This window comes from Coptis chinensis, chromosome 8 (genome assembly GCF_015680905.1).
Source record: "Coptis chinensis isolate HL-2020 chromosome 8, ASM1568090v1, whole genome shotgun sequence".
Taxonomy (NCBI): domain Eukaryota; kingdom Viridiplantae; phylum Streptophyta; class Magnoliopsida; order Ranunculales; family Ranunculaceae; genus Coptis; species Coptis chinensis.
Genome location: NC_141463.1, coordinates 75,241,275 through 75,255,033, shown reverse-complemented (window position 1 = coordinate 75,255,033; position 13,759 = coordinate 75,241,275). Strand labels below are relative to the sequence as shown.

At 36.3% G+C, this 13,759-nt stretch overlaps 1 protein-coding gene, 1 long non-coding RNA gene, 1 other non-coding gene and 1 pseudogene across 4 annotated transcripts; 2 read left to right on the top strand and 2 right to left on the bottom strand.

Moving 5' to 3' along the window:
* Positions 1 to 3,420: 3,420 nt before the first annotated feature.
* TRNAP-UGG (transfer RNA proline (anticodon UGG)) lies at positions 3,421 to 3,492 on the bottom strand. The gene has a single exon. It is a non-coding gene; the product is annotated as a tRNA-Pro (tRNA).
* A 1,667-nt stretch (positions 3,493 to 5,159) lies between these two features.
* Positions 5,160 to 6,380, top strand: LOC147483051 (putative adenylate kinase 1, chloroplastic pseudogene; annotated as a pseudogene). The gene has a single exon (XR_015203534.1). The product of XR_015203534.1 is annotated as a putative adenylate kinase 1, chloroplastic pseudogene (transcript).
* On the bottom strand, positions 5,256 to 9,903 carry LOC147483050 (protein CDI-like). The gene has a single exon (XM_086575485.1). It carries the CDS (start codon positions 9,713 to 9,715, stop codon positions 8,954 to 8,956), a length of 762 nt encoding a protein of 253 aa, XP_086431611.1. The 5' UTR covers positions 9,716 to 9,903; the 3' UTR covers positions 5,256 to 8,953.
* Positions 9,904 to 12,946: 3,043 nt separating this feature from the next.
* On the top strand, positions 12,947 to 13,507 carry LOC147483049 (uncharacterized). Its single transcript, XR_015206168.1, has 3 exons — positions 12,947 to 13,046; positions 13,151 to 13,252; positions 13,336 to 13,507. It is a non-coding gene; the product is annotated as an uncharacterized LOC147483049 (long non-coding RNA).
* Positions 13,508 to 13,759: the final 252 nt, after the last annotated feature.

Genomic DNA, 13,759 nt, shown 5'->3' with positions numbered 1-13,759 from the left:
TCGTTGTTGCAAAGCCAATGCTCTTCAAGACATTGAAGGAACTTATCAATCAAAACCTTCTAATTGAAGGGATACTTTGTTTATGTCGGTCCCATTGGTCCCATTGAGTTGCCTGTAGTTTACAGGTACTATAACATGTGTAGTACCAATAATACATAGTATTAGTGTAAAAGTTTGTAGTGGTGAAGTAATTTCCGAGTTACATCGTTTATTGTGTATTGTCAGTGTCTGAATTTAAGTTTGTATATTTATTATTATTATTATTAGTAGTAGTATAGCTGTTATAGTGTTATTGTTATTCTTATTATTGCACTTCCTTTTTTCAGGGATTTATGTACCCCGTAAGATCATACTTTCTGGAAGATGTTCTAGAAATGACGGGATACAAATTGACTTCATTTAATCAAATTGATGATTTCGTCTCTGTAAAGAAAGAAGAAAAAAGTCAGCTACATTTCGCGAGAGGGGTTTTGGTATTTTTCAGAGAGAGAGACTTGACTACTTGAGAGAGAATGAGCTTGCCAAAGATTAAATTTGTCATATGGTATTTTACTACTGAAGATGTATTTTATAGAGCGAATAAGATTTTGGCTCTATGTTCGAGCTCACTGTTTCGTTGTTTGTTTCAGTCTCCATCATCTGCTCGAGCTGATTATAGTAACCTCATAAAGCTTCTCTCGAATGGTACTGATGTACTTGCTGTACTGTTTTCTCTCTTTTAACTACTTACATTATATGCTTTTGTTTGTGGGATTTTTTTATAAACTTTTTCGGCGATGAAGATCTTTGGATCCTGCGAATTGAGTAATGTGTATGTAGATATTGCATGCACTGAGAAATTAAGCTTTTGGTTTAGGGCTTCCAAGGCAAGGCATGGTTGTGATGCTTCAAAAGTATTGGCGTTGGATAACAATGCTATTTTTTGTCTTCTGATATCTATTTAAATCATGTGATTAGAATGCTTTTCCTTTTTCTTACTCCTTCAAGTAATTTAATCATCTATATTTAAGTCATCTGATTGGAATTCTATAATTTTCCTTGCTCCTTATGATAATTTTAATCACATTAATATTGTTGTCTCAAGCTTGGTCTGTCCTGTACTCCTGTCAGCTCTCTTTGTTCCGGCCTTTTGCCAACAGTAGCAGCTCCTTATGATATTGCTCTCTTGGACTTTTATTAAATGAAATGAAGAAAGAATACCTATGTTCACAGACCATCTTACAGAGAATATGGCTAGAACATCTTATGCAAGACTATGCATAGAGATTGACTCAACATGCCCATATCCAACAGATATACCAGTAGTGTTACATCAACGACGAGTATACAAAGTGGCCTTCAAATATAACTGGAAGCCACCGTGTGTTGCAGTACTTGCAATGTTTTTGGGCATACCAACCAAACATGCCCGAAGGAACCTAAGGTAGAGAGGGAGGTTAAAAAAGTTTGGCTGAAAAAAGAAACTAAAATTGAAGAGGTGAATGTCATTACTGCGAAAGAAGGTCTACAGAAACAGTACAAACCCGGGAACAGGAAGTGCAAGAAGTGCACTCTGTTGATGATGGAAAAGGGTGGGAATCTCCAACAAAAAAACACATACATGCAGAGCAAGAAACACAACTAATGAGTTGAAATCAGAAGGCAATGAGATGACTGACAGATGCTCGAGGGCTTTCGCAAACAACAAGGACTTACACAAAGGAGTTATAGACAGAGCAGAAGACATGAGGCCAAGGGTTCTACTGCAACACGGGGAAAACACAGTCAAGCATTTGAGTATATATAGCAGCAGCACAGCATGAAGAGGGTACATAAACAAAGAAAGTCACACCACACTCAGTGCATCAAGGAATTTCATCAAAGAGTGACAAGGTGAGTAGCAACAGAAAAGAAAGGCCTAATATCACCCCACTTAGACATCCCCCACCTGCTTAAATGATCAAGGTTGATTGCTGGAATATAATATGAGGGAACTTAACAAAGCATGTAAGCAAGTGGAAGTTAACGAAATGGTTAGGAAGCACGACATCAGTATAATGGGCATGGTAGAGAAACGAGGCAAGCAGGAAAAGAGAGAGACAGTGATTACAAAAACCTTTAATCTAAGGAATGGCAGAAAGTTTGATAATAAAAAAATCTTACGCACATTAGTTAGTGACGGCAGTGATTGAGGAAACAAGAATCAAGCTAATGACAGGTGCAACAGAGATGGAACAAGGACTAGAAACACAATGATATGCTGGAGTAAAAGGTAAGAAAAGGAAACCGAAGCTCAGCATATGGCAGAAGGTAGAAATGGGTATGTATAATCTAAACACAGACGGAATCCAAGGGCTGTTAGGGGGTTGGGCAGCTGGCTTTCAAATGGATGAGGGAGAAGTAAATGTGGCAAGTCATGGGCAGACCAGCAAGCATTCGATAGAATCAAAAGAACTGCAAGCAGTAGAGCAAGGTAGGAATTTGGCAATTCGGCATGGAATCAGGAGGATTAAAGCACAAAATGACTCTATGAGTGTTATTTCTTTCTTAACTAAGAAGAGTCGACATCCTTGGCAACCAGAGAAGATGCTCGAAGCATTGATCAAGATCGGCGGAATTGTTTGAACATTTTAGCTTTATCCGTGCTTCTAGGGAGTCTAATAAGATAGATGATTTTTTAGCTACCAATATTCAAACAATTTATGTAGAGTTGGGACCAAGTTCTTTTCTCCGAAGATGTAAAGAAAATTACTCTTGATGATGTAAGGGGAAAACAATATGTGAGAGAGAGAGAGAATGTAACAAAATTATTACTTTTAATTTCTAATAAAAAGGGGTAGGGACCTCTTTAAAAACCTTGCTTACCGATAAAAAAAAATGAAGAAAGAAATAGATTTTTTTCGAGTTTTGAATTGATTTGAGAATATTTTGCACTTGGATATACCGTTGTCCACACAAGAGATCAAGCCCAATCCCACGCGGTTTTCGGTAAACCGCGACACATCAAAATTTGGTGTTCGAAACACTACGAGACAAAGGCCCAAACTAACACCAAAGCCCTCGCGGTGTTCGCAAAACCGCGCGGTTTATCCAAAGTCGCAAGAGAGATTTGATACAACACACACCAAATTTTCGCTGATTTGCAAATTTACTTTCGTGTTTTTTTTAATTTTTTAGGAGAGATTGTTTGATGCTTTAGTTTTTTTTTAAAGATGCTTTTACTCCTTGGAAGAATCATTATATTTGATGCCTCAAAAGTGTTAGTACAAAAGATGCTAATTTCATATGGTCCTTGAAAGAATCATTATATTTTGATGCTACTCAAAATCAATTATATTTCAAAGGAAAAACTAATTTCAGTGGAGGAAGGCCAGGGTTAACGGTTTGTTAGTACACATGGTACGGAAAGAAGAGAAAAGTGAAAAGCTAGAGTGGAGTGGTGGGGCATTCCGAGAATCGAACTCGGGACCTCTTGCACCCAAAGCAAGAATCATACCACTAGACCAAATGCCCTTCCCGATGTTTTGTGTTCTCATTTTAATAGACAAAGTCGAGGATGATATTAGTTAAAAAATTATGACAAGTGATCTGATCTTTCGAAAAAAAACAATTTTAGAGCATCTCAGGGGAGTATACAAAAATTAAAGAAGTCAAATTAGTGGTGAAGTATGTACCTTCAATTCCTTAACAACGCTGCTAAGCAGTATATTGTTTTTGTTTTCTCAATTCTTGCCTTCTAGCTAGGCAGTACAAAGAGCAGCTAAATATATGGGTTTTGAATTTACTTTCACATTGCACCTTCCAACGAAGAATATTTGTTTGAAGCTCTCTATGTTAATGCTCAAATATCTTTATATTTTTTTTTCAAAATAAGATTAAAGCAGCGTTTTATCTAATTTATTTCTGATTTACTTGGAGCTGATATGTAGCTCCCCGAGTCTGGTACGTAATTTTTTTTCCTCATCTTCAGATAAAGGTGGGATATCCACTAATTTCAATTTCAACTCTTCCAACAAGCTACTCATCATTTTCTTCACGGTTTTCTTCTCCTAGAGTTTAATGGGGTTTACTCTCTTTCTAAATTAACGGTTTTACCTGAAAGTAGTAAACAAAAGCAAAGTGGCATGTGACTCACGTGAGTCTACTAATGAACATAATTATTAATTAGAGGTGGCAATGGGTGTGTTAGGTCGGGTTTGTGTGGGTCACGTGTTAGAGAGCAAACCCAAATCCAAACCCAACACGCTTATATAACAGGTTACCCAACGGGTGACCCGCTAAGCCAGCGGGTTAATTTCAGATCAGTTTCGGATGGGATTCACAAACAACTTGTATGCAAAATATTTAGTATTTCACGATTTTATATATAAAAAAATATGCATTAATTCTCAAAAACCATCCATAATTTAATTACATATTAATGAAAATTGAATAATAAAATATATCTTTATCGAATGAATCAATATGACAGCTAATTTTTATCCTTTTAGTCGTTTATTTTAGGTAGTTGGGATGATAGATGAGATTTTAGATCAGTTTTGGATCGGATTCACAGACATTCAAAATATAGTATTTCACGATTTTATTTATCAAAAACATATTTATAAAAAATATATATATATATATCATATATATATATATATATATATATATATATATATATATATATATCCATCCATAATTCAATTACATATCAATAAAAATTGAATAACAAAATATATATTTATTGAATGAATCAATATGACAGCTAATCCTTCTCATTTTAGTTATTGATTTTAGGTTGTTGGGATAATAAAACTTATTTTAAAACATGTTATACAGGTTATAGATTGATGACCAGACCCATTAGACCCGAAAACTAATTAGGTCTACTAACGGATTATTCGGGTTAACATATATGATTCTGACCCAACCCATTTATTTTACTGGTTCGTCAACTCTTAAATAACCCAAAAACTTTTTTTTTCCACCCAAACTGTCAAGTTAGCGGGCCGTGTACAAAACTTATAGCCCTAATCAAATTTTTCCGCACAGTCAGAGTCAGAACATGAGTGTACTTAACTACTTATGTTTTTGTGTAACGATATAATTTATAAATCACGTGTTTATAATTACCAAAAAAAGAAATAAGAGGCGTTAGCTTACTTTTAGAGTTGTACTAGACTACTACTTCCATAGAAATGGCCGCCGCCGTATTAAACCGTGTGTTTAGAGCTAAAAGTTTGACTTCATCCTCCTCATCCTATATTACACGAAGGAGTTTATGTTCATCAGTTACCGAAACTGAGCATAAGAAGAAACCACTTTATGTATCTCAACGAGATCTGAAAAAAGACGAGGATAGAAATGTCCAATGGATATTCCTCGGATGTCCTGGCGTAGGAAAAGGTACTTACGCAAGCCGCTTATCAAATCTACTTGGTGTTCCACATATAGCCACTGGTGATCTTGTTCGACATGAGCTCAAATCTTCTGGTCCACTTTCTGGACAGCTGGAAGATATTGTGAACCGGGGGAAATTGGTTTCTGATGAAATTATTGTAAGTCTGTTGTCGAAGCGGCTCGAAGAGGGTGGAGCCAAGGATGAGTCAGGGTTCATTCTTGATGGTTTTCCACGGACTATTAAACAAGCGGAAATATTGGAGGGAGTAACGGATATTGATTTGGTTGTTAATTTGAAACTACGGGAAGATGTATTAATTGAGAAGTGTTTAGGAAGGAGAGTTTGTAGTCAGTGTGGGAAGAATTATAATGTTGCCTGTATTAATTTTGAGGCTAAGAATGGGAGTCCTGCTGTGTACATGGCTCCACTTCCGGCCCCGCCGGGGTGTGCTCCGCATCTTATAACTAGAGCTGATGATACGGAAGAAGTTGTTAAAGAACGAATCAGGATTTACAATGAAATGTGCCAGCCTGTGGAGGAGTTTTATCGCAGTCGTGGGAAGTTGATGGAGTTTGATCTTCCTGGAGGAATCCCGGAATCTTGGCCAAAGCTGCTACATGCCCTGAATCTTGATGAAAATGAAGGCAGGCGTTTGTCTGCTGTCGCGTGATTTATCTTATTTGTGTAATAATTGCTCCCGCTTGGCCGATGTCTAGGAGCTTGAGGAGCCCCTAGGGTCATCATTGGGAGATTTTTGAGATTCAAGGTAGACAAAGGAGTAAGTATTTTTTTTTGAGAGAAAAACATAAAGCTAATTATTATTTGTTATGATGTTTGAATAAGTTAATTGCAGGAATTCGAATTGGCATTAAGTGTTAATTTTGGTGATTAGTACTCTATTGTTTTCTGCTATACGAAGGATTTTATTGGAGCTAATGTCATGTACTCTTGTAGCGTGATATATTTTACTTTAATTGTTTGCTATTTCCTTTTCAGAATAACATTTTTAATTTATGTGTGTCTGGCTGTTTTAATTCATTTGTACCTTTGATTATCTATAAACTAATTTGAAGCAATGTGAAAGAATAATATGGTGAGCATGCTTGAATTGAATGTTAAGAGAATCTATATTCAAATATGTGACAGAACTAAATGTTTTGCTTTTGGCAGGCCAATGTCTGATTGATTATTGCTTTTAAAGAGACAATGAGTTCAGAAAAGCAAAACAATTTGTTCTTTGGTATGAAATTGAACGTAGATTCTCGTTAAGCCTTCTATTCAGTTAGCACATTTCTTAGATTTGGATTTCCTTAGAACGTGTTGTTGAATGTTGATTGTGTTTGGAATTGTGTTGTACTTTTTGAAGTGGAGCTTCAACAAGCTTAATCTAATCGATCAAGCTTGCTGTGGTCTTCGCATTGCCACAATCAGTAAAGGTAAGTAACGCTATGAGTTGAGTTTGGAGGGAGCCTTCTGCTTGTGCTATTCTTTCAAACGTTTTGAGATTAGATGGGAAGAGAAGTGTCTTAAGAACAATAATATACTATGGGTGTTGATGAAATTATTGAGATAACTGTTTCCAATTCTCTACAAGGCCTATTCTAAATTTCTAATCCTTGAGCGAAAAATTGGGTCTTGAGATCAGAAATTAAATATGGTATGGAATTCATGGCCTACCTTCATCATCCTTCTTTGGTTCTTTCCGAGTACACTGTGATTGTACTGAAAGGCGATGGCAATACAAACACATGCTTGATGGCATAGTATTCTCTTTATTCTATGGTTCGCCTTGAAGATGGTGTTGCGAATATAGTGTTGGTTCTTCACATCAGGAATAGTGCTTTTGATTCAATCTCATGTTCTTGTTTGAGCATTACTCTGTTGAGGAACTAATGATTGCTAGGTGGAATCCAGAACAATCTCATGAGGAATATATAGTAGTAGATATATGAACCGAGTAAGGATTTTGAAGAAAGTTCTATTACATTTTCTTTTCTAGTCAATGGGAAATTTTTCAATGTAGGATCTGAATGTTAGAGTATTTCACTGGTCTTTCTGGAAGCATAATTCCTGTTGCGTTATTTTTATTTGAGAAGCAATAAGTATCTGCTTCTTCCATCCGTCTTTCTATTGATTTTAGATATATGTTAACTAATGAGTTATGAGTTGTCCATATTTATTTGTATTATTGAGGGTTCCTCTTTGACATTCATTGTTTTTTTTTTGGGTCGGGAAGTCTTCTTATGTTATTCATCGTGTCCAAAGCTTTCCTCATTTCAACAACTTTTCAACGCGTCAGAATCTCTCCCTGGTTTCCTCATCTTTAAAGATGGTAGGTGTGGCTTGCTCACGGGTCATGCTGAACTTCTTAAAGTGAGCAGGCTGATCTACTCAACTGAGCGTGTTTTGGTTGTGCCATTATCACGGCCAATGAAGATACACAACAGTATGAGTTGAGTTTAGAGGAAGCTTTATACTCGTTTCAGTCTTTGAAGTTCCTTAAAATTAGATGGAAAGAGAAGTGTTTCAAGAACAGTGATAAACTATGGGAGTTGATGAGGTTGGAAACAGTTTTCAATTTTCTACAAGGCCTATTCTCATACCCGACCAAAAATTTGGGTTGTGAGATCAGGAATTCAGTACAGTGTGGATCATCCTTCTCTGGTTCATTCTGAATATGCTGTGATTGTATCAGAAGGCAATGGTAATAAAAACACATGCTTGCTGCTTGGCCTGACATGCCGCAGTTCGCCTTGAAGGTGGTGTTGCCAAAGCATTGTTACATCACATTGAGAAGCATAGTTATGATGCAGTCTCCTCTTCATGTTTAGAGCAGTACACAGTTGAAAAACTAACTGTTACCAGATGAAATCCAGAGCAATGTCGTGAGGAAAGAAGGTAGTTAATAATGCATCTGAACGAGAAATGTAGCACCCATTTTGTTGCATATGTAATCATATTAATCATGTGTTTAATTGGAATTATCTGTATACTTCAGTTGTACTTTTTGCTTTTTCAGTGGCACCAAATAAGAAAGCATTGCTTGATACTATTTTCAGTACTAAATTCAATGCTCTGAGTTACATCCAACAGGTCAGAAACTAGAAATAACCAATACAGGTTAACTAACAAATTTGTCAGAGGTACAGCCAACAGAAAAGGGAAAGGACTGCCATCTGCTGCCAGATACGGAATTATACCATATGCTCATTTTCACGTTCATTTCAACACAGAATCTTTCTTGTACTCTTGCATTTCATTCATCAATAGACCAGCAAAACCACAATTCTTGTTTGGCACAAAATAAGGAAGAAGCATGGCTTAATACTAATCAATAGTCATTAAACATAAACCTTTGAATTACATCCAACAAGTCGGAAAATAGAACAATTGCAAATACTGCACTTGTTAATCAGAGATACAGAGAACAAATGCCTAGGGAAATACAAAGAAAAATATATTCTCCTGTTAATCAGAGATACAAAGAACAAATACACCCAACAGATTAGGGAAAAGAATACCATCATCATCACCTAAAAAATGCCTAGTACTATCATCTCCAAAACTATACCATACTGCACTTGTTCATCTTCATTTGACCAGCTTCTTTGACGCAGAATCTTTCTTATACTCTTCCATTTCATCAATCCACAAATCAGCAAACTCGCAATTCTTCCAAGCATCAAACCAAGGTCCACCAGTAGTATAATGTATAGCTTTCGGCATTGTACCACTCACATCATTCTCATCAACCTTATTATGCCCAACAAGAAAATTCCAAACAAACGGAATCTCCCCAATCTCAGAATCATCAAGCCAAGAAAACCTATGAAGAAACGCACCCGTTTCCTTATTCACCTGTTCCGGCATCAATATCTTATTCTTCTCATGCTCACAATTATACAACACCATAGATGACCAATTCTTCCTAGGGTAAACAGTTTGCACTGCACCATCCATTTTAGTACTTTCTTTAGGTGTATAATCATGTTGAACACACATAATCGCGTAGTTTTCATCGATAAATGCAGTCAATTCCTTAATATCAGCTAAGTAAAGGAAATCGCAATCGACAAACATTGCCCAACCATTAAAACCAGCTAAATAAGGTGTTAAAAAACGAGTAAATGAAAATTCAGTACTTTCAGTAATGCCCCTTTCTCTATAATATAAACCTGAGTTTCTAAGATCTGATTGCTTAATAGGAATTACCTCGACCGGGATCGAAGCCCGTTTCAAGATCGAATATCGACATACTTCGAATGCGAGATCTTCCCGTGGGTCGTAGCCTATGAAGATCTTGAATACCTTTTTGGGTGTAACCCCATTGTTGGCATTCACAAGATCAGACATTTCGAGATCTGGGGTTTGGAAATTGAGGATAAGTAGATCTTGAAGAAAATGGAGTGGGGGGAATTTTTCTTCTTCTTAATTTTTTAAGTGCTTTTATGTCGCGGGTAACCGACACAAGTATAGAGATGTAAACGCGGAAGAATATCTAACACCAGTTTTTTTGGACATGATTCAAATTGAGTCACGAGTCAGTGTAGGATACGATTGAGTGGTCTCTAATTTTGGCATCTTGACTTTTAAAGGAAATTTTTATTATTCTTGTTTCTTAAATAAGACAGCCAGCTAGGCAGCAAAGAGCTAAAATACCTTCAGAAATGTCCTTTTATAGTCTTCAGCATGTGTTTTCCATGTTCTCTCGTTGTGTTATCTCGTTATATGCTTGTTTGAAATGTGTGAGTATGTCTGCATTAGTGTACCTGTGGTGTGTACGTGTGTGTGTCTGCGTTACACGATACACATACTATCTTTACCAAAAAAAAAAAAAAAAAGGTACACGTACTATCTGACTGGTACATGGATGAGTAATACTATACACCAACAGTTTTACCAACGAGTTCGTCTACCCCGAGGATATCCTCATAGGGACGCCGGATCCAACGGTCCGAAAATTAAAAACAAACCCATATTCTCTCTCTTCCTTTTTGTTTTTGATTTTCGGACCGTAAATCTCGGATCCAACGGTCTCGGAATACTCATCCCTATGGGGATATCCTCGTGGTAGCCCATATCTTTACCAACAAACAACACTAACTGACGTGGTTACCCCAATTTTCGCTGATTAGGATTTCCACTAACAACAAAACTAAGTAATTTTCCTCTCTATTCACTCCGAATTCCTTTTTCCCTCCACTGCGTTTTATTTTCCCTCTGGCTCCAGCAAAGTATGATTAACGACAGTAAAATTTTCTCCGAGAATACTATTTTCTCCAGCCAAAAATTCTAGGTCAGTTTATAATTTTTTATTTCTCTTATAGATGAGTGTGCTATGTTCATGTTCATTTTTTTTCCTCTTAACTTTCATCTCCATTCTACTTAGTTTTAAAAACACGCAAAATTTGTTTTCACCATTATTTTGTAGCACCTTTTCTAAAATTGTTTTTCATTTTTTTTTCCAAAGTCACGGTGTTAGCTTCATTTTTGGTGCCGTTAGAACAACAATGGAAGAAGTACCAAATAATTTTTCAAATAAAGAGGTGATGGGAGAAACTGAAGGGAATAAAGTGGATAAAACAATTAATGTAGAACTCACAGTTGAGAAGCCTGCAGTGGGAATGTCGTTTAGCTCCGTTAATGGCCTTCTTGAATTTTATGCAAGATACGGAAAATAGTTGGGATTTGGTATTTGTAAAAGAAGCATCACCAAAGATGATAATGGGGATGTGAAGTATTTGACTATAGTTTGTTCACGTGAAGGAAAGGTTCGGCGCACATCAAAAAGTCTAGTTAATATGCGTCCAATATCAAAAAAAAGATTGCAAAGCTAGAATTACAAGCAGCTCTTAGCCTTTGATGGAAAGTGGATAATAACCTCTCAAATACTTGGACATAACCATGGTTTAAGTCCGAAAGCAAATCCAGTTTTTATAGATGCAATAGGAAACTTACACCAAAAGTGAAGAGAAGGCTTGAAACCAATGACGAATCCGGCATCCGTCTGAATAAGAGTATCAATTCATTTGTTTTTGAAGCAAAAGGTTATGAGAACTTGTCATATTTAGAGAAAGACTGTAGAAATCATGTTGAAAAGTTTCGTCGTTTGCAACTTGGAGAAGGAGATGCTAATGCTATGCACAGTTACTTTTTAAAAATGCAAACTGAGAATTCTGAGTTTTTTCACACGATGGATTTAGACAATGAAGGTCGATTGAGGAATGTGTTTTGGGCAGATGGTAGGTGTAGGGTAGCTTGCAAAGAGTTTGGCGATATTATTACATTTGATGCAACGTACTTAACAAACAAGTATGACATGCCATTCGCTCCTTTCGTGGGGGTGAACCACCATGGTCAATCAGTGTTGTTAGGTTGTGGTCTTATCTCAAGGGAAGATACCAAGACATATGAATGGCTATTTAAATCTTGGCTAGCATGTATGCATGGATGTCCTCCAAGTGCAATAATTACAGATCAAGATAGAGCAATGCAAAATGCCATAGCTATTGTTTTTCCTAATGCGCGACATCGGTTGTGCTTGTGGCATATCATGAAAAAATTGCCTAAAAAATTGAGAGGATATAATGAGTATGAATCAATCAAATTATGTATGCAAGTTGCAGTCTATGATTCTTTAACAAAAGAAGAATTTGAAGAAAACTGGTGCGGATTCATTTTAAAGTACGATCTCGAAAGCAATGAATGGTTAGGAGGGTTGTACAAGGAAAGAGATCGTTGGGTGCCTGCATTAGTGAAAGACAGCTTTTGGGCTGGAATGTCAACCACACAACGAAGCGAGAGCATGAATGCCTTCTTTGATGGCTATGTTAATTCAAAAACTATTCTCACGCAGTTTGTTGGACAATATGAAAATGCTTTGCGAAGTAAGGTGGAAAAAGAAAATCAAGCATATTTTAATTCTTTTAAATCGAGGCTCCCTTGTATAAGTCCTTATGATATGGAGAAGCAATTTCAAGGTGCTTATACGATGACAAAATTTCTAGAGTTCCAAGAAGAGTTGAGAGGGAAAATTTGTTGTGATTTATCTACGTGTAAGGAAGATGAAGAATACGAAGTAAATGAAGATGTACCATTTGGAGCTAGCCTTTGCAGAGCCACATTTAAGGTTAGGTTTAATGGGGATCTCAAAGAAGTTGATTGTAATTGTCAGTTGTTTCAATTTAGGGGGATAGTATGCAGACATTTTATTATGGTTTTACTACACAAGAAGATTTACCAAGTACCAGATAAGTACATCTTACGAAGGTGGAATAAAAATATCAAACGGAGACACACCAAAATTAAGATTAGTTATGACAAACGGTCCGCCAAACCTGAATCACGTCGTTTTGATGAATTGTGTTATGCTTTTGAAGAGGTTGCGGATATGGTAGTAGATTGTGAAGACAGGTATAAGGAATTGATGGTGCATGTACATACTTTAAAAGAGAAGTTTAGTCATGATAATGGTGCTTGTGGGAGCGCTAAGCCTGTTTCGAAGAAGAACACCGTTTCACCAGCATATGGAGATGGTCAAAATATTCTTACTCTTTTGGTTGTTCGCGTTGCAAGCTTAGGACCATTTAAAAGGAAACAAACTAATCTCGAAAAAATTGTTCAGAGACTAAACAAAGGGAAAAAGAATATGAAGACTTCACCTAGCAAGGAAAATGCAAAGAAGGTAGTAGTGTTCATTTGTCCTATTTAATTTCATAGTTCTCTTACTTTATAGATGATTTTTTTTTTCCAAAGCTAAGAATTTATTGTTACTTTACTTTTTTCTAGGATTTTCACTCGTTAAATTTTGAGGAAGGGAGAAATATGCTTAATGCAAGCAATGCCCCTGCATATGATCATCTAACAATACAAGAGAGCATAACCTCAAAGGTAAATCAAGAGATGGTTAATTTGTTTAGCTTCTTCATTGTGGATTGCCACTTAAATATTTGAATTGACTTGTTTTGTTGCAGGGTTATGCAATGCAACATTGGATTACAGAACCTATTTTTGAACAACCAAATACACTCCAAGAGTTTAACAATATTTGCAACACAATACAACTGCAGAAGCTGCGAGGCTTTAACACGAAAAATTCTGCTCAACCATGCAAGTTTCGCTGAAGGAATTCAGAAAACTATACAGAAAAAGGTATGTTTGTGTATATAGTATGTAGTAACTTCTTTCTTAAAGCATCATGTGAGTAGATGTTGTTTTATGTTTTCCTAAGCTAATAATTGATTGATGCTTTGTGATTTCTTATACATAATTTTTCGTTTGTGTTCCAGAGTGTACTGCCAGATTTAAATGGCTCGATATATGACTCCAACATATATAACATACAACAAAAATTTCAAAATATGGTATGCAATGTTGTTATCTTCTTATCTAGTGTTT

Excerpts from the sequence above, each read along its gene's own strand:
- LOC147483050 (XM_086575485.1), bottom strand. The coding sequence starts at position 9,715 with ATGTCTGATCTTGTGAATGCCAACAATGGGGTTACACCCAAAAAGGTA.